This window comes from Physeter macrocephalus, chromosome 2, assembly GCF_002837175.3.
Source record: "Physeter macrocephalus isolate SW-GA chromosome 2, ASM283717v5, whole genome shotgun sequence".
Classification (NCBI taxonomy): Eukaryota; Metazoa; Chordata; class Mammalia; order Artiodactyla; family Physeteridae; genus Physeter; species Physeter macrocephalus.
In genome coordinates, this window is record NC_041215.1 from 75598271 (window position 1) to 75624736 (window position 26466).

At 34.9% G+C, this 26466-nt stretch overlaps 1 protein-coding gene across 8 annotated transcripts in view; it reads left to right on the forward strand.

The window, feature by feature from the left end:
• Nucleotides 1-26466, forward strand: part of UBR3 (ubiquitin protein ligase E3 component n-recognin 3) — a 229007-nt gene that overhangs the window by 84738 nt on the left and 117803 nt on the right. For all 8 annotated transcript variants that reach the window (XM_055088455.1, XM_055088442.1, XM_055088451.1 and 5 more), the window contains exons 9-19: nucleotides 217-396; nucleotides 991-1124; nucleotides 7809-7895; nucleotides 16489-16554; nucleotides 16647-16736; nucleotides 17878-18006; nucleotides 18771-18823; nucleotides 18924-19057; nucleotides 19383-19468; nucleotides 20816-20957; nucleotides 23543-23639. In XM_055088455.1, coding sequence (XP_054944430.1) covers nucleotides 217-396; nucleotides 991-1124; nucleotides 7809-7895; nucleotides 16489-16554; nucleotides 16647-16736; nucleotides 17878-18006; nucleotides 18771-18823; nucleotides 18924-19057; nucleotides 19383-19468; nucleotides 20816-20957; nucleotides 23543-23639 — 1198 coding nt within the window. The remainder of the gene's footprint in view (nucleotides 1-216; nucleotides 397-990; nucleotides 1125-7808; nucleotides 7896-16488; nucleotides 16555-16646; nucleotides 16737-17877; nucleotides 18007-18770; nucleotides 18824-18923; nucleotides 19058-19382; nucleotides 19469-20815; nucleotides 20958-23542; nucleotides 23640-26466) is intronic.

Sequence of the window (26466 nt, forward strand, 5' to 3'; positions counted from 1 at the left end):
AAAAAAAAAAAAAAAAAAAAAAAGATATGTGTCTTTTTCTGCTTTACAGATGAGGAAATTGATTCAGAGCTATGTAATATACCTAAAGCCATATAGTTATTAAATGGCAGGCTGGGGTTTGAATTTAGGTGACTGATTCTAAAATGTATAATCTGTATCATTGGTAAAACTATTTTTTTAAACTAATTTTTGTGTGTGTGTGTGTGTCTATTTTAGATGAAGAAAATAGTTTACATGTGGTAGTGAATTGTGGAGAAGCATTACTGAAGAATAACACTTATTGGCCTCTTGTCAGTGATTTTATTAATATCCTTTCTCATCAAAGTGTGGCTAAGAGATTTTTGGAGGACCATGGTTTGTTAGTTACATGGATGAACTTTGTATCTTTCTTTCAAGGTATCAATTTCAGATTTTTTCTTATTTTTTTTTTTTTTTTTTTTTTAGTTTACAAAATGCCTAATGTTAAACTGTCAAACACTAATTAAAAGATAATAGCACATCATTCAGTTATATGTGAAATGTCTCATTTTAATTAATTGATATTTGTAAGTATTTTGATAAAGTGTTCGTGAAAACATATCAGAGTTATGAAGGTCAAACTGTTACATAGGAAATAGGAGTGTAATTTTTAAAAGCATTTGAAAGCATTAATCTAGAAATTTCTAATCTGTTCTCCAAGAAAGACTCATAATACTTTCATAAAATTTCAACTGGCATCACTTAAAATAGTTTTGACTTTATTTAATATATTCAATTATATAAGAAAAAGACAGTTCACAAAATGTTTCTAAGAAAACGTAGTTTATAAAGAATTCCAAAAGGACCAGATTATTTTATTTTTAATAATTTATTAATTTCTCTATATATTGTGTCATTATGCCATTTGTATGCATTAAAATGTGTTTGGTACTAGGAAGTATTTTACTTGATTTTTAATATGGGTGTTTATTTCCATTTGGCAAGGTTTATATCTGTTTTAATTTTTGCAAGGTATGAACTTAAATAAGCGAGAACTAAATGAGCATGTGGAATTTGAATCTCAGACCTACTATGCTGCCTTTGCTGCTGAACTTGAGGCCTGTGCACAGCCAATGTGGGGACTCTTATCACATTGTAAAGTTAGGGTATGTTTTGTTAATTTCTGTGTTTACCTTTAAAATAATTATTTAAGAAAATTATTTGTGAAAACATTGATTTGTTTACTTGTGTGTAATAATATGCAGTGTTTAATTTTGAATTCACCTTTGTGAAAGTTGACCTGAGACAGTTAATTGTTATTCTTAGGCAGGTTAGAATTCATTTATATAAATGAGTTATCATATCATTCCAGCCTTCCATTATTGTGAATAGTCTTTGGAGCTTTATAAGTCTCCACATTCATCTTTATTATTTCATTTTACCCATTATCAGTTAGTTGCCTAATGTTTCTTGTCTCTCAAGGGATGCGGATAGTCCTCAATAAAATTTACACTTTTAAGATTCCAAGCACAAAATCAGTATACATTTCATACAACTTACAGTTGTTTGTAAAAAGAACCTAAGGGTACATAGCAACAACATAAATTCTTATAATTGGTTAAGAAATGCTCGCTTATAATTGCATGCATTTATGTCTTTCTGTACAAATATATATTTTACGTTTGCATTTTAAAGTATTCGTTTGATGGGTCTCCAGAGTCTTTGGACAGTTTGTTATCTCCTGACTCTACTAAACTAAGGACTTGACTAAGATTTTGCTGTATGGATCCCATGAAGTCCAACCTGCTAGCCTGTACCAATAAGCATGCTGCACAAGATTTTATAATGGTCTTGGCTCTGCCTCTTTTGACTTAGGTGACTTGGTCAACTCATTTAAAACTATTTGAACTTCTCAGTCTTTCTCCTTTTCTTTTAAAAAACTAAAGGAAACAAAATAGAAATGGGACAGCAAAGCCTGCTCTTCCTCACAGGTTTATTATGATACTCTCTTACATATATTCTTTAAATGTATGTGTTCCTTTAAGTGGATTTCTGTTTTCTTTTTTTTTTTTTTTGAATTTTATTTTATTTATTTTTTCATACAGCAGGTTCTTATTAGTTATCTATTTTATACATATCAGTGTATATATGTCAATCCCAATCTCCCAATTCATCCCACCACCACCACCCCCCGCCACTTTCCCCGCTTGGTGTCCAAGGATTTCTATTTTCTCTCATGACTCCAGCTTTCTCTAAATGCATATGCCTCACAACTTTGTTACAGTCTAGCCAGGTTGAAATTTACAGCAGCTCTGGTTATTCATGTAGATCTCCTTATAGGTGCATGAATTTTCTCAGGTTCCTAAACTATTTAAAAACATTCGTCTGTGCTGTGTTCTTTATGTCATTTTATGTATGGTGTTTTAAATGATGCAGTTATCCAATATAGAAACCTCCCCTTGCTGTACCAGCTGTGTTCAAGCTATAATCAGATACCATGAATTTTCTCTCATACCAGAAATGTCTCTCTACCACTTCTTTCCTCTGTCTTAATTTATTTCTTTATATTTTTAAAATCTGGGTTGTTTCTTAACTGGTTTTCCTGCCTCTAGATTCTTCCTACTGTAATTTTTCCTAATACCAAAGTTACTGCTAAGCTCTGTGCTTATCTCTCCTTTGCTTAAAAATCATTCAAGTTCTTATGTCTACAGGATAATGTCCATATTTCCTATAGAGGCATTTAAGACCTTCCACAATTTGCCCTCAACTTGTTTATCGTAATTCACCTTCCTATACCCCCTCTACCTCCATGCCTTCATTGGATTGATTAGCATTCCTCAACATGCAATTCCTTTCTTGATTCCAGTGGTTTTGTTCAAGTTAGTCCCTTTTTTGACAAATGAGCTCATTCTTTCTGCTTAGTCCAGTGCTTCTTTTATATTAGAATCATCTGGGAAGCTTGCAAAATACATGTGCCTGAGTCTCACTGTCAGAGATTTTGGTTTGTTTGATGTGCAGTAGGACTTTGGCAGCGATTCTAACTGGAATGAAGAACAATTAGTGTGAGCTCTTCAAAAATTGTACTCATAAGACTCAGTTGATATGTAATCTGCTCATTTAAATTCTTTCATATTTATGATTCCAGTCTCTGTTTTTATAGTACCTCGTTTAATCTCCATTGTAGCATTTATCAAAAAAACTGTCATCTAATATGAGATTCATTTGTTCATTCATTCAAAAAAGTATCTATTGAATGCTGTTCTATGCCAGATGCTATCTAGATGCTCGGGTGTTTGGTGTCATACCAAATAGATGCGGTTTTTGCTCTCATGGAACAGTCTAATAGGAGAGATAGACATTAAGTAAGTAAGCACACAAGTTTATTTTGTAAGCTTTTGTAAGTGTTCTACAGGAAAATATCAGATTGCTATGAGAGTAATGAGTGTGGAGGCTGGTTACGTTTGAGGATCACGGAAGGCCTTTCTGAAGAATGAAGAAGCCAGCTGTATGAAGTATAAAAGTGGGGTTAATGGTGGGAATAGGGGAGATAGTATGGAATAACCTACCTCCAGTAGGAAAGTGATTGGTCATTTTAAGGAGTTTGTGGCTGGAGCCACAGAACAAGATGGAGTTGGAGAGACAGGCAGGGATTGTATTATTAATGCAGATTCTTATAGAACATGTTAATGAGCCTTAGATTTAATTTTAAGGACAAGCCAGTGAATATTTTAAAATAGAGGTTTGATGTGATCACATTTACATTTAAAAGATCATTCTGTTTGCTGGAAAGACTGGATTGAGGGGAGCGTGGGGAGCATCATGACTAGCAGCAAATAGACCAATTAAGATGCTGTGATAATAATCTAGGAAATTCAGGTTTGAAATTCAAGGTGCATTAAAGGTGCATTTTGGATATTGAAGATGTATTTTGAAGGTACAACCAAAAGCCTTGGTGATGGATTGTATGTTATTGATGAGTGAAATAGACTTTTGGGTAACTGTGTATGGAGGTTATTTTACAGAGGTGAAAAAGGTCAATAGAAAAGGTTTAGAGAGATCAAAGTTAGTTTTAGATATGTTAAGTTTGAGATGCCTCTGAAACATCCAAGTGGAAATAGTGAATAGTCAGTTGGATATATGAGTTTTGTGCTCAAAAGAGAAATCTGGACTAGGGTGATAAATTTTAGACCCTTGGGAATAAAAATGGCATTTATTGCTAGGGGATGGGATCACATCAAATAGGGGGAGAAGAGAAATGGACCTTGAAGAAAAAACTAACATTTAGACATCAGAGAGGGAGAGGAGAAAAACCAGAAGAATGCAACATCATATAAGCCAACAGAAAAGATGGTGATTTAGGAGGGAGGATTGATATGATATTGATATGAAAAGGTCAGTATTTTAGGAGGATTATTCTGACAACTGTGTTTAGGATGATTTTGGATTATAAGGCCGGGACTATGTTTATGTGATAATGAGAAATCATTGTTTTCAGGCAGTAGTTTATTTTTCAGTTTTGAAGGCCAGGATTGCAATGTGTTATGGTTTTCTTAATCTAAGAAGTGAAGACAACAGAGAGAAGACGAGCTCATATTGTTCTGCTAGTATCTGAGAGTAGTTTCTTAGCTAAAGGAGCATCTAGTTCCTAGATAACACGTTCTCTTGATGAGAGCCTACACTATGCCAGACATTGTTCTTTACATTATATTGCTTACATTATGTTCGTATCCAATCTTCATAGCATCTCTTATAAAGTAGATAGTATCATCCCTTTCTTTCAGAGGTTAAATAATTTGCCCACATTTACACAGCTGCAAGTGGAAGCTTGAGTTTGAAAACAAATCCATCTGATTTCAGAACCAGTGCTCTTTATCACTTTGCTATAATTGTCTCTTAGCAAGACTGTCTAGAGCTTTTTAGCAGCAGTGTTGTCAGGTTTTAGAAATGTAAACTAGAAGAAAGACTATTATTTTAAGTAAAACAAAGCTATTGCTTTATGTTTATGTTCTCTAATTATAAAATATAAAACTAAAGTATTAGCAATAGAAAAAAGGAACTTCACCTGATAGCTTACTTTTTTTGTCTGATTGCCCTGTATGCTATTTGGTTCTTGAAAATGCTAAGGGGTAGTTAAACAAGTTATACTAGATTAATAACAGATAGCTTGGATAAAGGGATGGCACATTTCTAGAATTTTACTAATTTTTGCTTTCTGAACAGAACAAATAAGCTATAAAATCTCCATCTAGTGGCAACTTTACATTACTGCAGGCTTGACAGAAGTTAAGTCTGGCCATGAATCTTTGGAGCGCTAAAGTAATACTTGTCAGATATAGTGCTAGACTGTGACATAGAACATTTTATGTACGTTATTTCATTTGCTTCTCCATAATAGTACTAGGAGGTAGGTAGTATTATGCCCATTTGTACGTATGGAGAAACTGAAACTCATAAAATTGAAGTAATTTCCTCAAGGTCATAGAACTAGTAAGTCATGCATACTGAATTTTTGGGGGTGGGTATGATAGGGATGGGGAGGTGGGAGAGATGATCTAAACATGATTATTAAGTATGCTGTATTTAGGAATGGAATTAATTGGTCACCTTTTTGAAGACTCTTGATATACCTACTTTTCAAATTGTTCTCCAGAAGAGTTTATCAGTTTACACTTGTGTAAAGAGGATATAGTCGTGTCCCTTTACTCAAACCTTTGATTAAATAGCAAAACATTTGGTTTTAAATGTTTCTTTATACATGAATTATCTGCAACTTGAGTTTGGTTATGACACATTATTTATGGTAACTTAAAGTGTCATTACATTTTTTTCAGTAAGAGATAGGGAACAGAATGTATAAAATATTTTGAGAAGGATAAATCTCATATAGGATAGATTAAAACAGGGTGAGACTGTTGGCAGGGAAACTAGTTAAGTGATATTTTGTCTGAATGATATCAGAAATAGGAGGAAATGGAAGTGAACCTACATGATAATATTGAGGAAGAATTAACAGGATATGGAGACTGAGCTGGGTGAAGGAGAAGTAAATCTCTGAAAGAAAGGGATGATAATATCTACTTTATAAGAGATGCTATATGAATTAATTAACTAATTAATTTTGGGCCACATACCTTGGCTTGCAGGATCTTAGTTTCCCACTAGGGATCAAACCCACACCCTTGGCAGTGAAAGCACAGAGTCTTAACCACTGGACCGCCAGGGAAGTCCCCAGAGATGCTATGTTTAGATATGGATGTGAGGCTTGTAGTTTTTTTTTTTTTAAAGTCCACAGTAATTTATATGTGTAGCTGATGAGCTGTTTGACTGTGATGATACCTTTTATTCTGCATTGATGTCCCAAAATGTCTTTTTAAAAAGCTTTTTATTGAGATAAAATTCACATCATAAAATTCACCATTTTAATCATTTTAAACTATACAATTCAGTAGTTTATAGTATATTCACAAAGTTCTGCAGCTATCACCACTAATTCCAGAACATTTCTAAGCCCCCGCCCCCAGCAGAAAAGAAAACTCGTACCTCCCAATTCCAACCTCCCCTCATCCACTGGAAACCACTAATCTCCCTTTTGTCTTTTTAAATTTACCTAATCTGGACATTCATATAAATGAAATCATATAATATGTGACTTTTTGTGTCTGACTTCTTTCATTTGGTATAATGTTTTCATGGTTTGACTATGTTGTGGCATGTATCTCTACTTCATTACTTTTTATGGCTGAATAGTATTCTATAGCATAGATATATCACACTTATTTGTCCAGTCATCAGTTGATTTCATTTTTTGGCTGCTGTGAATAACGCTGCTGTGAACATTTGTGTATGGATTTTTGTGTGAATGTATGTTTTCAATTCTCTTGGGTATATAAGAGTAGAATTGCTTGGTCATATGGTAATGCTGTGTTTAACTTTAAAATGGCTGCACCATTTTTTATTTCCACCAGCAATGTATGAGAGTTTCAGTTTCTCTGCATCCTTGCCAACACTTACTTTACATTTAAAAAATTATAGCCGTCCTAGTAGGCGTGAAGTGGTATCTCATTGTGACTTTGATTTGCACTTCCCTAGTGACTGATAGTGTTGGCATCTTTTCTTGTGCTTATTAGCCATTTGTAGGTCTTCTTTGAAGAAATGTCTATTCAAATCTTTGCCTATTTTTTTAAAGAGAGGCTATCACAATTCATTTTTCCATTTAACTTAATGCTTGCCTATTTCACTGGATCAATTTCTCCATAAAACATTACATTTTCTTTCACAATACCTTTATTTTAAGTGGCACATTCTTATTCTTCCTTCTTTTAGATTCTGTTGCAAGCTAAGATATTCACAGGCTGCTTACAGTACTCATATGTTCTGCCCTCTTTTTTTTTTTTTTACTGTGGCAAAATATATGTAAGATAAAATTTTTAACACTTTAACCATTTTTAAGTATGCAATTCAATGACATTAAATACATTCTCAATGTTGTGCAGCCATCACCACTATGCATTTCTGGAACTTTTTTGTCATCCCAAAAGAAACTCTACCCATTAATAACAGTAGGGAACTTATATTTTTAGGATCTTTTGAAATGGAACCCAATTTACATCACTTAAATTTATTTCACCTTTGACTCATTTCAGGTTAGTTCATTTTCATAACTGTCACTAGTTGTTACTATTAGATTATGAAAGGATGATTCCTTGAAATGACAAATGTGGTTATTTTGAAAATATGTATATTTTACCATTATATATACAATGCACATAACTTTTTATATATTGCATATACTTTGAAGTTGAACATATATGTATTTATATACTGTAAATTTATATAACTTATTATTTTAGGAAACTCAAGAATATACCCGAAATGTTGTGAGATACTGCCTTGAAGCTCTTCAAGACTGGTTTGATGCTATTAACTTCGTAGATGAGGTATGTATATTTTTGATATATGTAAAAGCATTTAAGAAAAGATCTCATTTAACATTGAAAATAATGAATATCTTTTCATGGGATAAGGGAAAGGTGTTGGAATAAACATAAAATCACTAGGCTTTAAAAAAGGAGAAATAAGAGACCAGTTGTTTGACACTTAGGAGATTCTATAGTGCATTAACTAACTGTATTTGCTTATTTCCTAGAGAAGGGTATAATTTTTTTAATGTTATTAAATGTATATTTCTCAGGAGTTCATTCAGAGAGATAAAAGTGACAGTGCAAATGTGAACAGAATAGGGGAGATTGATGGAAAGGGTATCACAACTTTATTAATTGGTCAGTGTTCTCCTCTGGGCATGAATAAAGATGATTGGTTTTTTTTTTTTTAACATCTTTATTGGAGTATAATTGCTTTACAATGGTGTGTTACTTTCTGCTGTATAGCAAAGTGAATCAGTTATACATATACATATATCCCCAAATCTCCTCCCTCTTGCATCTCCCTCCCTCCCATCCTCCCTATCCCACCCCTCTAGGAGGTCACAAAGCACCGAGCTGATCTCCCTGTGCTATACGGCTGCTTCCCACTATCTAGCTATTTTACATTTGGTAGTGTATATATATGTCCATGCCACTCTCTCACTTCGTCTGAGCTTACCCTTCCCCCTCCCTGTGTCCTCTAGTCCATTCTCTATGTCTGAGTCTTTATTCCTGTCCTGCCCCTAGGTTCTTCAGAACCATTTTGTTTTTTTAGATTCCATTTATATGTGTTAGCATACGGTATTTGTCTTCCTCTTTCTGACTTACTTCACTCTGTATGACAGACTCTAGGTCCATCCACAGTAACTCAGTTTCATTTCTTTTTATGGCTGAGTAAGGATGATTGTTGTTGATAATGAACTGAGAAGAATTAAATAAGGGCTTGCTGTTAATTAGTCTGCCAAGTTTCCTATCAGAAGCCCCTTTTATTCCTCTTATGAAGTGGGGTCAAAATTTGCCAGATGTGGAAGGAAGAGCACTCCTTATCTGATTTCTGAACTCTGGGCAGATGCAACTCCTGGTGTCTTAGGCCGGGGCGCGGAGAGGAGGGGCTTTTATTTATTTCTTTTCCTTAAAAAATTTTTCTTTTACACAATCATAAACTTACTGAAAAGTTGGAAGTGGAGTACAAAGAACTTTTTCTTGAACTATTTGAGAGTTAACATGTTAACTTGATGCCCATAACTCCCAAACACTTTAGTATCCATTTCCTATAAGCCAGGACATTCTCTCTCTTATATAAACAGAGACAACCATAAAAATTAGGAAATTAACTTTATTATATTATTACTATGTAAATCTTAGAACTCATTCATGTTTTACAAATTGTCCATTGATTGCCCTTTATAGCAAAAGGATCCTATTTAGAGTCGCATGTTGCATTTAGTTATCATGTCTCTAGTCTCCTGGAATGATTGCTCATTCTTTGCCTTTCAGGGCAATAACGTTGTGAAGAATACAGCTCAGTTATTTTTGTAGAACACCCCTCAATTTGGGTTTTCTTATGAGTAGGTTCAGATTATGCATCTTCTGCAGGAATATTACAGAAGTGATGTTGCAGTCTTTTCATTGCACCCTCTTTAGTGGTTTATGATCTTTGTTTGTCCTATTACTGATGATATTCTCTTTGTTCATTTGATTAGGGTGGTACCAGCCAGACTTCTTCACCATAAAGTTACCCTTTTTCTCATCGTAATTAATAAAGTATTTTGTGAGGACGTGCTTTAAAGCTATTTAAATACATCTGTTTTCTCATCTAATTTTTAGTTCCTTCACTAATTTTCTGCTGTGGAGATTCATAGTTTCTTTTATTCACTGGGTTATAATCCAATACTACTATTATTTGATGCTCAAATTGTTTCAGATGTGGCCAGTGAGAGCCCCTTCAAGCAGGTTTTTGTGTCCTTTTGACTTGTCCCGTTATTCTTTGAGCACTTCTAGTCTTAGTGGCTCAACAAGATGTTTCAGGCTCACCTTATATTTTCCCTATTCTGCCCCTGGAATCAGTCACTTTTAAGGATCTTTTGTTACTTTCAGTAGAGAACAGTATTGAGAAAGCAAGATCTGGATGCTTGGTGGGCTCACTGCTATCGAGGTATTAACTGCTCCCAGGCCTTCTCAGTGAACAGAGGTTCAGAATATATGTATGCATTTATGTATATATATGTACATATCTGCATCTATATTTATTTCTCTATTATATATATTGAAAGCTGTGAGTTCAAACTGATACTTTATATTCCAGTATAGCACAGGACTTATTCTAATTTTCTCTAACAGTGAGAAACCTGACTTCCATTATCCTTAATATATTTATTTCTTTGACCAATCCTCTTATATGGAACCAATTTCTCATATCAGTTACCTCCCTTTTCCCTACATGGATGCCCTCTTCTCCCTGCATTCTGTCGCCCACCCTACCCTACGTATGGACACCCTCCTCATCCCACTTGGACTCCAACTCCCCACCTTGGACTACCCTTCTGTGAAGAATCCTTCTCGCCCTATGTGTGCTTTGAATTCCCACACCAGGCATTTCTTCATTCTGGCTGCCCTCCTCATCCTGCTTTGGCTTTGATGCCCCATACTGGGTCCTTTCCACCTGTGGATAATCTCCTCACCTTGCTTGAATTTTGATTCCTTATTCCAGGCTGGCGCCCTGTGTCATTGCCCTCTTTACCTCTGTCAGGTTCTGGCTTCTCCTCCCTGGTCAGTCCCCACTCTCCTCACCCTAATTGGCTCTGACATAGTATACTGGGCTGCCCTGCTGTGTGGATGCCCTGACTCCGTATGCCAGGCCATACCCCACTTCTGTGTAGATACTCTTCACCCTGGAAAACCACTGACATTTCCCCCCCCCCCGCCCCCGCCCCAGCACACACAGTTGTCCTCCTCACCCTGGGCTCTGATATCCCTTTTCAGGCTCCTCACCTATAGATGCCTATTTTGGTTCATTTAGCCTCTTAACACCTCCCCCCCAGTGGCTTTAGGACTGAATTATTTATGAAGGGAAGAGCCTCCTACTGTCTTTAACTCTCATCGTTCCTGCCTCAAACTAATTTATCTTCCATCCCTGATGACTCCTCCTCTAATATTTGTTTGTGCCTGCCTTTAGCCTTCAACCTGGCTATTTTGTCCATTTGGATTCTGATTCTGCCTTCACCAAATCACCGATTCTTATCTTGTCTAAATGTTGGTACTTAAGCTGAAGCTTTGTTTATATAAATGGTAATGAGTCAGTCTTTAAAGAAAACATTCTCCATTTTCCACAGAGCTCCATCCTGCTTTTAACCTGCTTCACTATTTCTTCACCCCGTCGAGGATTAGTCTGTCAGCCGGGGCTTCAGCTGGAGCTTCTCTCAATCCAATTCTCATTAGTATTTGAAACTTTAGGAATTATTGTTGAAATGGTGGCATCACTAAGACAACAGGAAGATTGAACTAGGGGAAAATTATTATTACACACAGAGGGTTAGGTAGTATTTGACATGAAATTAATCCACGGTTGAACTTGGGGTGGATTTATGGATAGTTAGAATCAAGTATGGTATACAGAGCAGCTGAATTCAAGGAAATAGTATGTGTGTGTATGTGTGTATATATACATACACATATATTTTTTAATTAATTAATTTATTTTTAGCTGTGTTGGGTCTTCATTGCTGCGCGCAGGCTTTCTCTGGTTGTGGCGAGCGGGGGCTACTTTTCGTTGTGTTGCACGGGCTTCTCATTGTGGTGGCTTCTCTCATTGCGGAGCACGGGCTCTAGGTGCGCAGGCTTCTGTAGTTCTGGTGTGTGGGCTCAGTAGTTGTGGCTCGTGGGCTCTAGAATGCGGGCTCAGTAGTTGTGGCGCACGGGCTTAGTTGCTCCACGGCATGTGGGATCTTCCCGGACCAGGGCTTGAACCCGTGTCCTCTGCATTGGCAGGTGGATTCTTAACCACTGTGCCACCAGGGAAGCCCCAGTATATTTGTTTTTTACACAAAAATATTTTAGGAAGATACTGAATGTTGTAAAAAATTTTTTTTTTAATATTTATTTGGCTGCACTGGGTCTTAGTTGCGGCATGTGGGATCTTCGTTGCGACATGTGGGATCTTTAGTTGTGGCATGTGGGATCTAGTTCCCTGACCAGGTATCGAACCTGGAACCCCTGCATTGGGAGCATGGAGACTTAACCACTGGACCACCAGGGAAGTCCCGAATGTTGCAAAAATTTACATAGATTTTTAATAGAAAAGAAAATAAGTATAGAATTTAAAGAATCAACCAATATATCTTTTACAATGTTTAAAAGTTTCTTCTTTCTTAAAGTGCTTTGATATATTTGTTTCTCAAAACAACCCTGTGAAGTAGGGAAGATATTATCACTCCTTTTTTTTCAGATGTAAAATGGAGATGCAGAGATATTAAATGACTTGCCTCTAGTTGTATAGCAAACTCCTGGAATTTCTGGGTCCAGATCCCACATCTCTCAACTTCTTGTCTGGTCGTATTTCAACTGTACTGGCTTTAGGCAATGCAAGGAGCTTTAGAGTCAGGCATACCTTAGTGGACACTATGTGATCTTGGTCTTGGACAGTTTTTGTTTTTTTTTTTTAAAGCATTACCGAGTCCATCTCCTCATCTATTTATTTAATATAATAATATTAGCCAATGAGGATTGACTAAGAGGCACATATTTCATGTGTGATAAATATTTGTTCTTCTTTCAGCCTTGAGAGTGGAGGTCAGAAGTTATTGCAGTAATCCAGCACAGAATAAGCAAATAATATTTTTTTGAACTGGATTAAGCCAAATCAAACAGTCACTTAGAAACACAGGATGGAATAAATTTTCCCAAAGTACAGGCCGTTTAAGAATCCTCAAATTCTGAATATCATTTATGAGTATGTAGCAGAGCAACATTTATGAGTATATAGCAGAGTGGTTTGATTAGAGTCATCTCTTATAAGATGGAAGTAGAACATGTGTCCATCCAGCAAATATTTATCGAATGTTTACTGTGTTCTAAACACTGGGGATACAGTGATGAAACGGTGCCTAATTTAAGGAAATGGAAGACAAATAAATGGCTAATTTTATCAGAGGGCTTCTGTAAAGTTGTGACCAAGGTGCTATGGAGGAGAATAGAGTGGAGCATCTGATTTACCCTGAGGGACTCAGGAAAAGCTTCCTAGCAGAAATGTCACTTCAGCAAAGTCTTAAAGGTATGTTAATCCAGTGGGAGCAAGGATGTATATAGTATTTGAGGCAGAGGGAAAGGCATATCCAAAGGCACTACCTATGGTGCATGAGTTTATGTTTATATGACAGGAGATGAGGCTGGAGAGGTAAGCCCTGTCTCTCAAGAGTCAGAAGGTTAAAGGAAGTTAAAACTATAGGGAGCCATTAAAAGATGATGAATGGAGAAGTACAAGGTTAAATTAGTGTTTTGGTAAGACCACCTCCTGGCAATATATTAAGGTTTAAATAGATGTACTAATTAAGGTTCTTTTGAATACAAGGAAAAAAACATTTTTGAGGCAGCCTAATTTAAAGGAGGAATAATTTATTATGAGTACAGAGAGGTCTTTCAGGGATCTTATGGCACCTGGACTTCAGGAACTGAGTGGAAAGCTGAACAGGAACTCCTGTCTTTTGCTTTTGCTTTGGCCTTTCTGCCTCATTTTTTCTTCCCTTTCTGTAGATTGGTTTTCTGTGCTTTTTTGCCTATGTGGTTAAATATTACCTTCCTACAGTTGCCTAATATTGCAGTTTCAGCCATACTCCAAGACTCTCTGCAGATGTCTTTAAATCTAGTTCAAATTTCAAGTGAAGAGAGAACCTCATTGCCCACGATGGGTTAGGTGTCTCCTGCCCTGATCCAGTCAGATGTGGCTACTGTAACTTGACTGTCAGGCTCCAGTCCCTGTGTGTGTGTATTTGGAAGGTGGTGTAGGAAGGGACATTCTGAGAAGATGGGGAAGGTTGTGAGCTAGGCAGATACCACAGAAAGTTTCTTACAGAGGGTAAGAATAGAATCAAAGGCTAGCACTGAAATCTAGGCACTAAATGTTGTGGGCCTGACCTAAGGTTAGTTAGGGGCAGTATGGAAAGAGAGGAGGAAGTAAAGTTAAGAGGTATTTAGAAAATCAGACACACTTTGGTGCCTTATGAAAGGTAGGAGGTTTGAGAGAAGGAAGGAGTCTACATTTCAGATTTGTATTACTGGGAATTTGGAGAAGAAACATTGAGGAGGATTGAGTTTTAGGGCAAAGATGCTGAGTTTGGTTTGGACACAGTGTATTTGTGGTCCCCATGGGATTTTAAGTGTTGATGTTCAGTAAACACTTGAATGTAGGGTTCGAGTTCAGGAGTGAGACTTCTGCTGAGATTTGGGAGTCATCTTGGGTTGGCAATTGAAGCTATGAACTGGATAGTCACCTAGAATGAGAAGAGTAGAAAACTAAGAATGGAATCTGAGGACCACCTCAGTATATATGGGAGGAGTGGAAGATGAGTTTTTCAAGTGACTGATTTGTGACGTTGGACAAGAGGGGATTATGGAATATAACACTGTAGAAGAATGTTTAGTGTTTAGAATATGCTCAAGCCTTAAAAGACAAGATAGAGTCTATGGCTTAGTAATTAATAGAAATGTGTGTTGGGTACTATGTTCTCTTACTTGATCCTCACAGGCATCCAGTTGCTTATTATCTCCACTTTACAGGTCAGGCAACTTAGACACAGAGAAGTTAAGTAACTTGCTCACAGTTTTACAGCAGTAGGTGGCAGAATCAGGATTTGAACTCCTGCAAATCCAGCTTTTAAGAGTCTGCTCTTAACCACTGTTCTTGATGCCTGCCTTAGAAGGAAATGGAAGGAGATTCTGATTTAGCTAGTTAGTGTAGTTTATGTTACTAAAATGATTATAGTAATGGAGGGCAAACTTGTTTTATTTTTATTTTTGATTGTGGTAAAATACACATAAAATAAAATTTACCATCTTGTTAACCTTTTTTAAAGATATAGTTCAATAGTGTATTCACATTGTTGTTCACCCAACCTCCAGAACTTTTTGTTTTGCAAAACTGAAACTCTATACCCAATAAACTCCCCATTTTCCCTTCCCCCCAGCCTCTGACAACCATCATTATATTCGTGTCTCTATAAGGTACTGTAAGTACCTCATATAAGTGGAATCATACAGTATATCTATTTTTGTGACTGGCTTATTTCACTTAGCATAATGTCTTGAAGGTTCTTCCATATTGCAGCATGTGTCAGAAATTCCTTCCTTTTTATGGAAGCCAAACGTTTATTTATTAGAACAACTTTCTTTAGACATTTATTCACATGTTGAGGAAGATCTTTTTCTCATATCGGTTTTGGAAAAAACTGTTTCAGGGATGGGGACATATTGGACATCTTTATAACTCTATACTGGTATTTGAGTGTTTGGGTAAAACTTTTTAACAGGAGAAAACTTTACTAAAAACTTATAGAAGCGGGCTTCCCTGGTGGCGCAGTGGTTGAGAGTCCGCCTGCCGATGCAGGGGACGCGGGTTCGTGCCCCGGTCCGGGAAGATCCCACATGCCGCAGAGCGGCTGGGCCCGTGAGCCATGGCCGCTGAGCCTGCGCCTCCGGAGCCTGTGCTCCGCATCGGGAGAGGCCACAACAGTGAGAGGCCCGCGTACCACAAAAAAACAAAAAAACTTATAGAAGCATTTAAAACAAATAATACGTTTTAATTTTTCTTGTCTGTTTGAGAAGGACAACTGTGTTGTACTTTTTCTCTGTAGTGATAGCGTGACCCATGGGAGTCACAGATTTAAAATAGTTTTTATAATATTCACAAGGATACCAAAGGTCTTTGATGTATACTGTACTAAGCTTTCCTATAGAAACTGTGTGTTCACCACTGATATGGGGAGCATCTCACCCAACTAGGTAAGCCTTTTAACTGTACCTCAGTTTAGGGCTGTAGTCAGAGCCTCTTACCGTTCTGAATATAACAGCGGAGTTCAGGCTAGCTTTTCAGTTCACTACTTGTTAACTTTAGGAAGTTACTTAAGTTTTTTAAACTTGAATTTCCCTATTTATAAAATGGAATATTCAGTTTCTACCCCATTGGGTTCTCCTAGGATTAAATTAAATCTGAATAAAGTGCTTATTAGCACAGTGACCGGCACATAGTAAGTGCTCAGTGAATGTTAGCTGTAATTATTGTTCTTGTTACTGTCGTCATGTTTGGTATGCATGCATTTGAAGATTCCCAAATGGCCTACTGTAGAGGGAAATCTATTCCATCCCTTGTTCTGGGCTAGATGCTTTAGAGGATTCAACGTTGAGGAGTATACCGTTTCTGCCTTTAAGGAACTTACATTTAAAATGGAATAATTTTATCTACAGTGGGTTTTTAAGCTATAACTTCTAAAATTGTACTTTTTGATTAGAAAGTATAGGGGAATAAATCAAGGTGAAAGTGTGGTTTTAGCATTTTAAAACCTTCTTTGAATTCGGTAAAGGATTCTTTGACTTGTGGATTTTGTTTGTTTATTTCCAGCCAGCACCTAACCAAGTCACTTTTCATCTGCCCCTACATCGTTATTATGCTATGTTTTTGAGTAAGGTAAGAGTGTCATTAAACAACTCTGTTCGTTTGTTTTTTGAATATTGGGAATTACGTATTGAATTAGTAACATTTTTTATCATAATTTTTAGGCTGTGAAATGTCAAGAACTAGATTTGGATTCTGTTTTACCAGATCAGGAAATGTTAATGAAACTAATGATTCATCCACTCCAAATTCAGGTATGTTTTCAGGCTTTTAAAAGGTTTTGAATTCCTTGGTTAAGTGATTCTTCCTTTATTTTATTTGTATGCCTTTATCGTTGTTATTATAGCCAAAATGTTTGAAATTTTTAAAAAAATTTAGTTTTTGTATTTTTGCCAGATTATGTTTGGTTTTTTGTTTTTTTTTAAATGAGATTTACATTTAGTTATAATTTCCCCAGGAATTCTTTTCACTATATTTACTTATGCAGGGGTTTAACATACTACAGCACTGTTTTGGGAGTCAGGAGACCCAACAAATTCTAGCCTTGGTGCCACCACTATTTTATTATCTATGTTGTTTGGAGTGATTCACCTACTTGCTTCTTAGTTTCCCCATCTATAAAGTGAGAGGGGAGAAAAGAGAGAAGAATTAGCTTACATATGCACTGTGGTTTCTTTCATTTCTAATACTGTGATTTTGTGGACCACCTTTTATATACATTAGTGGGATTTGCACTTCAGTTTATTTTTCCTGGAAATTTTAGATTTGTTAATCATTATTGAACTTTACCTCTGGGAGTTAGGAAGAAATAAGAGATGAAGTTATGACTGTGCTTAGTTTTAGTTGATACAGGACATAAATACATGAAGAATTAAATATTAATATAGTAAGAATATTTATTCTAATCTGATCTGCTCTTGCCAAATTTTAGAAAATGACTAGATTGAAGGTTGAGTTAGGGTGAATTAAAGACATAGATTATATTCATTGATGTTGAACAGTGAACAGTTAGCTTGTTTGATGCTTATTATTCCTGTGTTTCTTTAAGCAGTATGTATGTTTTCTTTGTTTTGAAGAGGAAAAAGTTAAATGTCATCGTCAGTGAATCCCCATTAAAGATTTCAGTGAATATTGTTATAAATGTATCCAGGAGTCATCATGGAAAACTAACTCATGTATAAACTCCAGAAGAAGGGACTGTATAAAATATAATGATCATCATAAAATTTAAAATTATATATTTGAATTGATCTTAAACATTGGACAGAATGTCAGGCTTATGCTGTGATTAAGTTATAAAATATTTTGAAATGATTGTTTATTGTAACATGATTTTATAAAGGTTGACTTTAGATGACTTCTTTGTCCAATTTACTTAATTTTTTTTTTTACTAGGCAAGTCTTGCCGAAATCCATAGCAATATGTGGGTAAGAAATGGTCTGCAAATCAAAGGACAAGCCATGACCTATGTCCAGTCTCATTTCTGTAATTCCATGATTGATCCTGACATTTACCTATTACAGGTAAGCCAACTTGATGATGCAGATGTTGTACTTTAGAAGTATCTTATTTGTACCTGTGGGATTTTAATTTATAGAGGTGACTAAATGATGACATGGAGAGGTCAGTGCTATTGAAAGAAGAATTTTATTACTTATAATTTCCAAAGGAAGGGGACATGCCACACTACGCAGGACCAGAGGGGAAGCGTTAATTTTGGTCAGGAGGCAGAAGGAGGAGTGAGGGGAAATCCTAGACCAGAAGCTTTATTGGGGTTTCCATAGGAACGGCAAGGCAGGGCACGGGAAGTAGTTTAGGATTGGCTAGTTTGAATAATCTTGGTGGGCTCTGAGGCATAAAGGCTATCTGGTACCTGCCCTGGGCAGGGGGCCAGGGGAAATATTGGCTTGGTATGTGAGTTAAATAAAGGGCATGAGTGACTTGCATATGAGAGACTTGCTCCCAGGTAAGCTGTTTACTGTCTTTTGGAATTAGCTAACCTTTAGAAGGGTAGTTTCTCTCCTGGTCTGTAGGCTCCCCCTAGATGCCAGAACATCAGAAGATACAGAAAATAAAAAACATGATTAACACAAGAAGTAAAACTGGGGAAATCCCTGGTGGTCCAATGGTTAAGACTTGGTGCTTTCCCTGCTGTGGCCCGGGTTCAATCCCTGGTTGGGGGACTGAGATCCTGCAAGCCGTGTGGCGTGGCTGGAAAAAGAAAAAAAGAAGTAAAACTGAATATTGAGAAATAAAGATTGTGGGTTTTATTTTTTGTCTTTTAAAGGTTTGTGCATCTAGACTTGATCCAGATTATTTTATTTCATCTGTCTTTGAAAGGTAAGCATAATTTTATTAAGACAGGTATTAGGAAGTATTTGGAATTTAAACTAATTTTGTTTTAACTTTAAAAAATCTGTCTCAAATATTTTTTTGATAGATTTAAGGTAGTGGATTTGTTGACAATGGCTTCACAACATCAAAACACAGTACTTGATGCAGAGCATGAGAGATCCATGTTAGAAGGCGCTCTTACATTTCTTGTGATTCTTTTGAGTCTTCGTTTACATTTAGGTAAAAAGCACTAATACAAATACTTGGGTATTAACTGTTAACCTCCCTTTCCTCCCCTCTCCTTGTGGTAGTAACTGGCTTATGGAAAAAAAGGAAAGGATGTATTACCATTGACACTCCTTTTAGAATATCCTTTAAAAAACCCCTTAAGGGAACTGCAAATATCAGGATAGTTAAACTGCAGTTATATTGGGGCATTGTATTCTTTGCTCTTTAATTTTGGAAGCATCTCATTTTTGGTATTTACGCTTAATAAATTGTGTGGTAAGTTGTTTCTTTATAATATATAGATATTCAGATTTATTAATTCTATTTTTAATTCTAGGAATGTCTGATGATGAGATTCTCAGGGCAGAGATGGTAGCCCAGCTGTGTATGAATGACAGAACACATAGTTCATTGCTGGACCTCATATCCTTTTAAAAGTTTAATTTTCTGTTAGTTGCAGGATCTAAGTTGTAAGTAATATTTATGGATTAGAGATATATCACTTTTTGATTAAAATGTGGTTTATTTGAAGTTGAAAAATAATATGGAGAAAAACTCCAATTATTTGTTCAATTCTGTGTTCAAGACCACTGGTAGATTTTTTTGTCTCTGTCGTCTCTCAGGGTACTCTTATTAGACCTTGGTTAGGCATCAGGACTGGTGGCTCTGGGCACCCCAGGATCTGACCTTTAAGGACAGCAATAGTGAAAGGGAGCTGGACACTTGGTGAAAGGCAGCTAGGTCTACTTTATCTCTATAGCCAGGCTGGAATTCATGGTTAAAATTTAGAGGTATATCTTATAATTATTATTACCAGAGCTTTAAACATTCTGAGGATTTTTTTCTTAGAATTCAGTTTTAAACCAAGAGGTTTTTAAGGGCAAAGACTGTTGTCTACAAACTTTAAAAACTTATGGTTCTCTGTATAAGACTGAGCATACAATGGACACTTTATTATTTTTTGATTTATTGTTTATAAAATTTTAGACAGATCATCATGTTATTTTGTGATAAAATTTATTTTGTGAATTTTTGACTAAATTTAATTTGTACATTATGATTATGTTTGAAATAAATGGCTAAATTTTGTGAAATAGCTCCTATTAGAAATGCCTATTTGATAACCTTGAAGATTTTCTTAAGTAGCCAACAATTTGATACTGTTTGATGATTTCATTCAGCCGTTATATACTGTATATTAGTGCTGTAAAACAGCAAAAGCATTCTCTGTAACTTTGAATTTAGAAGAATTATACAGCTTTAATGTGAAACCAAGAGGAAAGAATCTTTGTGGTTTTCTTCTTTTTAAAAAATTTGCTTAATATCTATTTCCTTCTTATCTTGAGGATGACATTTGTGTTTTTGGAAAAATAATCTTTGCTCATAAAAATCTGGGCTGATTTTTAGTATACTGTGTTTGATTTTCTAAGGGAAAGTAAACTTTATTTGCAAAAGGATGAAAATGGAGATTAATTTTAAAAGTTTTTTTTTCATTTCCTGAAACTGTGTTAATTTGTTTTGGGGGAAATATACTTCAGAACTACTTCAGCATGTAATTTATTAGTAGGCTTCTAGATTAAGCTATCTTAATTCAGTTAATAAAAAGTTATTATTGAACTGTTGTATTATATATCCCTCTTGTGGCCGACTTTATGTATTACAGCCAATTACTCTGCGTATTTTAGCAAAGGAAGTTAGAAACTAGAATTCCTTGGTAAGATTAAATATCTGGCTTTTAGTTATTAATTTTTTTCTTGACACATACATCATATTCCAGAAAATCCAAATCCCAAAAGTGGCATTATTCCAGGAAGTTATAGCTTTGAATCAGTTTTATCAGCTGTAGCTGATTTTAAGGCTCCTGTTTTTGAACCTGGAGGTTCTATGCAACAAGGCATGTATACTCCTAAAGGTATGTTTGTATACATAAATGTGTTTTTTCAAATAGCAGTTTCCTGAAGGTTCGTTGTGTATACTGAAACAAAATGTTTGCCTTTATTTGTTCAGCTTTGGTTTTTCCCCTCAACTTTCTTATAGATGTATGTTTGTCTTTTATGGTGTACAGTGATACCGGTTCCATTTATTTACAAACCTATGGTTTATATTACAATAAGACTTCTTAGATGACTCTAAATTATAAAAGGAACTTTATATATGAACTCCAGTTTATTTTTGTAAGTGAATGAACTGTCAATGAACCAGAAATTATGAAGCAAAATATATACTTACAAACATTCTGAATGTATTTGCCCTTTAAATTTGATTTTGAAATAGTTCTCACTACCCAAATTTTAACTTGAAACAGTTAAAATCTATGTGGAATACTGATAACATTCTCATACATTTTGAACCTGTGTAAATACATAGAAACCTTTTCCGTAAGTGGTTGGTTTTCTAAAGTTTTCCCCCTGGATTTGTAGATGACATGCTTGACAAAAGCCAGAAGTAGGTGAAATCCTGATTCATGGTCTTTTCTTCTTCTCTTTCACATTTTCATTAATCTAAGTTAAAATTTTGAAGGAAGTAGCAGTTACATGCTTCTTGCCCCCCTCAGCACTCATTGTCTAAGTGAAAAACTGATGCCCACTTTGTAATTGTATATAGCATGTACCGTGTTTGGTAAAACACACCAAAATAAACCTTATCATGTGTGATTTTTCAGAGTTCACAAAGGTAGCAAGAACAATCCAGAGTCTCTGGTTGGAATGTATTCCATTAAAGGAAAAGCACAATATTTCTTTATTGTAGAGAACACTTTGTATCTAAAATTTAGATGAGCTTAGAAGTAGAGTGATGTTCTTGTATAATGCAGTGCTTATTAATAAAGTGTGATGTGAGCATAACCCTGTGTCACTCATTCGCAGTCCTTATTAAAATACAGGTTCCTATGCCTCAACCCCAATCTGCTCTCATCCAGATCTCTGGGGATTAATTCTGGAAATCTGTTTTTTTACCAAGCTCTAAAGGATGATTGTCACACACAATAGAGTTTGAGACACTGAGACAGAGCACTGGACATTAGAAGATTAGAATCAAGAAACTGGGTGTCATATTCAGATGCAGTACTGAGTTGTATTAGCCAGTTGTGCGATATTGAGAAAGTCAGTGTTTTATCTTTGGATTTGACTTCTTATTTGTAAAATGAGTGAGTTGCAATAGATGAGTGGTTTTTAAGCTTTTTTAAAAAGTGTTTAAGATAAGCCTTTAGTTTTGGGGAACTAAGCCGAAGTGAATCTGTCATACAAAAAGCAATAAAAGCAAACCTACTCTTGTTAAAGTGAGTTTGGTTAGTGGACATAGCTTCTCATCTGTTTTACCATCTCCTTGCTCCTAAAGTGGCCCCTGGTAAATCTCAGTTGAAATCCAACTTCTTGGAACACTGAAGCCTCCTGGACCAGTTAGTTAATCACTGAAGTTTTCTTCCATTTCAATGGTTTTATAATTCTGACAAAAACAGATAATAGAATTAATAACAAAGGTTCTATGTCTTTTTGAAGGCCTATTTTAAGGATCTTAAATCATACTTATGATAATTTAAGATGGCCTGTTACATGAAATAGGGACAGTTGTTAAAATTTTTTTTTTAATGCCAGAAAGTTGAAATTATAGTAGATGTGTAGAGAGATGCTTAAGGTTCAAATGTTAAGAAATGTTAAGAATTCTGCTGGAGAGAATGAGAGGGGAGAAAATTTTATCTAGGGAAGAGACACTCCTAAGGCAGTGGTTTCTAAAATTATTCTCAGGCCATGTTTTAGATTTTTTATCACATCCAGATACCATCTCTACTATTATATACTTAGTATGCTGCGTTTTCTTAAATGGATTCACATTTTTAAACTTTTCCTCATCCTAAGCATGATTATTAGTGAGATCACAGGTTTTATTTGCAATGTGCAATTTTCTAGTACACGTTAATGTAATTATATAGCTATTAACATAAGCTTTGTGCACTTAATACTTAAAATCATCTTGTGTACCACCAATTGTACATATACCACACATGGGATAATGGTTCCTAATTGTGGAGAAGGTAAGGAGATCAATTATCAATTATAGCAAAAGAAGAAAATCTTTTATAAACCAAAAAGTGTTTATAAACTAAGCTCTTGAAAATCAATGGCTCATTAATTTTTAATCTAGCTTTCACATTTTTATCTTCAAATACTTTCAAAAATGTTAATGCATTGTGTTTCTTACTGTCTCATTGGCACTTTACAAAAAAAAAGTGAGCTAAACTTTTATGGTGAGGCATTATCACATTATAAAACTTTTTGCTCAATAGTTCTTGCTGAACTTAAGAGAACATTATAATGATGAAATAATGATTTTTGATTTATAAAAGTGGTCATTGCATCAAGCTTATTAAGACAAATATATAATCAAATTAAACTTTCCCATCTTTTAAATATAAGATATACTTAAATGTAATTAGTCATTAGAGATTGACTTTATTCCTAAGAAGTCAGTGTTTTGTTTCTACTCTCTTTTGAATAATAGCTGAAGTCTGGGATCACGAGTTTGACCCCGTCATGGTCATTCTTCGAACAGTTTACCGTAGAGACGTGCAGTCTGCAATGGACAGATACACAGCATTGTAAGTACGTTATATTAGTCAGTAAAATAATGGATATCTTGTGTTTATAGAGAAAAATTTCAGTTATAACACAAATGTGATATGCTTTCATTAAAATATACTCAATCTTTAGAGGAGAAAATATTTTAAGATTAAAAAAATAATCTGGCTGAGATTTATGTTCTCAAGATTTTGATCCAAAAACCTGACATTAATCTGATAAAAATAAATTTTATAAAACATCACAAATAAATGTAAAAAAATAACAAACTTATTTAGTTGCTCTTTGACCAGCAGAATTCAAAGCTTGGTTTTGTGTTGTTCTACTTTTAAAGCAGTAGAGGAGGCACAAGTTAAGAGAATAAAATTGTCTGATGTCAGAGATGATGGGTAGGTACAAAAAGTGTGGTAATATTGCTGTGTTCTTGACAACTGGGAAAACAGCCAAAGTAAAATGAATTTTATTTATAAATATTTAACAAAGTAGTTAAAATGTTGATAATTGCCGAAAAATTTTCAAAGGTTTCTTTTTAATGGAGAATTCAGTTTTATATATTATTGTCATAGACTATTTTTTAAGGTATTATTTCCTCCTATTTTTAAACATTAAATAGTTAATCTATTGCTGAACATTATAGGATATCACCTTTTATTTGTGCTCAGTTTATTTGTGCTTAGTTAAACATTTTGAAAACAAGTTTAAAATGATATAAATGACTTTGATCTTGAGAAAATATTTGTTCATATAACCATCAAAGTGTAAATATAGATATTGGGTATAATTGAAACTTCTTTTTGCCAAGACTTTGCAGTATTAGATATATGCTGAATTTAAGAACCATCATAGATACCTCTGAAGAAAGTTTATACTGTAGAAGTTTAGCATATTCTCCCCTCCCCTCACCCTACCCCAAGAAAGACAAAAACAGAAAACAAAACTTAGTTCAGCATCTCTCTCTACCTTTCTCTAAAACCTATGGGGAAATAGTCTGAGATTCTCCTTTCTCTGCTTTCTTAGCAACCTCTTTTTATGCTTTTTGTGTAGCTTTGTAACTATTTGTTTGCTTTGTAGGTTCTTACTAGAGTCTTAGTTACTTGAGGGAAGATATTTTTGTCTCTGTGTCTCTTATATCTTCAGAATCTATCTCAGTGCTGGCACATAATAGGCATTCAGAATATATTTGTTGAGTAAACAAATTTGAGTAGTTCATGCTGAAAAATGATAACCATATCTGTAGAGCTATTTTTATTAAATTTTCCTCTTTCCTATTTTGCTGTCTATTTTTTCTCATAATCTCATTCTCCTCATTTGGCTTTTGAGTTCCTGTACAATGTCTGTATAGTTTCTTAGAAATATGTCTGAATTGCTGTGATGTTTCTTGGCAGTTTAAAAATCTTTGTTTAAAGAAATGTGTATTTAAATAAAAGAATAATAACAGATAACAAATACAAGTTAACTTCAGATTAAAGTCATTTTCTTATAAATTAATCTCTGAAATTTTATGTGCAATATTATATTAATCCAACAATATTTTGTATATTTAAGATAAATATATCCGTGAATAATGTGTTTGTTTCTATGTAAAACTTAAATTTTTTTGAAATTTATTTTCTATATGAAATATAACATCTCTTTCCTTTATGTGATATCACTTATATGACTGTATGATTGACCGTTTCAGTTCATATTATAACACAACGGGGAAATAACCGTAAAGTGTAGGGCTTATTGGCTATTGGTCATTTTCATTTTCTTTTAGTTTTACGGAACAAAAGTGGCAAAACTGATTTACTTAGGGTGATCCTTTTTTATTTCAAGAAGGTAATAGAAAGGCGTTGTGAAAAATTATAGAGAAAAATAATTAGGTAAATTAAAGCTATTGTGTCTTTATTTTTAGCAGTAAAAAAATTCTTTATTTTTTAACATCTTTATTGGAGTATAATTGCTTTACAATGGTGTGTTTCTGCTTTATAACAAAGTGAATCAGCTATACATATACATCTGCATCTTTATTCCTGTCCTGCCCCTAGGTTCTTCAGAACCATTTTGGTTTTTTGTTTTGTTTTTAAGATTCCATATATATGTGTTAGCATACGGTATTTGTTTTTCTCTTTCTGACTTACTTCACACTGTATGATAGTCTCTAGGTCCATCCACCTCAGTATAAATAACTCATTTTCGTTTCTTTTTATGGCTGAGTAATATTCCATTGTATATATGTGCCACATCTTCTTTACCCATTCATCTGTCGATGGACACTTAGGTTGCTTCCGTGTCGTGGTTGTTGTAAATAGAGCTACAGTGAACATTATGGTACATGACTCTTTGAATTATGGTTTTCTCAGGGTATATGCCCAGTAGTGGGATTGCTGGGTCGGAAGTTCCACATAGTGGTTTTGATTTGCATTTCTCTAATGATTAGTGATGTTGAGCATCCTTTCATGTGTTTGTTGGCAATCTGTATATCTTCTTTGGAGAAATGTCTGTTTAGGTCTTCTGCCCATTTTTGGATTGGGTTTGTTTGTTTGTTTTGTTTTTCGGTATTTGTTTGTTTTTTCGGTATTAAGCTGTATGAGCTGCTTGTAAATTTTAGAGATTAATCCTTTGTCAGTTGCTTGGTTTGCAAATATTTTCTCCCATTCTGAGGGTTGCCTTTTCATCTTGTTTATGGTTTCCTTTTGCTGTGCAAAAGCTTTTACGTTTCATTAGGTCCCATTTGTTTATTTTTGTTTTTATTTCCATTTCTCTAGGAGGAGGGTCAAGAAGGATCTTGCTGTGATTTATGTCATAGAGTGTTCTGTCTATGTTTTCCTCTAAGAGTTTTATAGTCTCTGGCCTTACATTTAG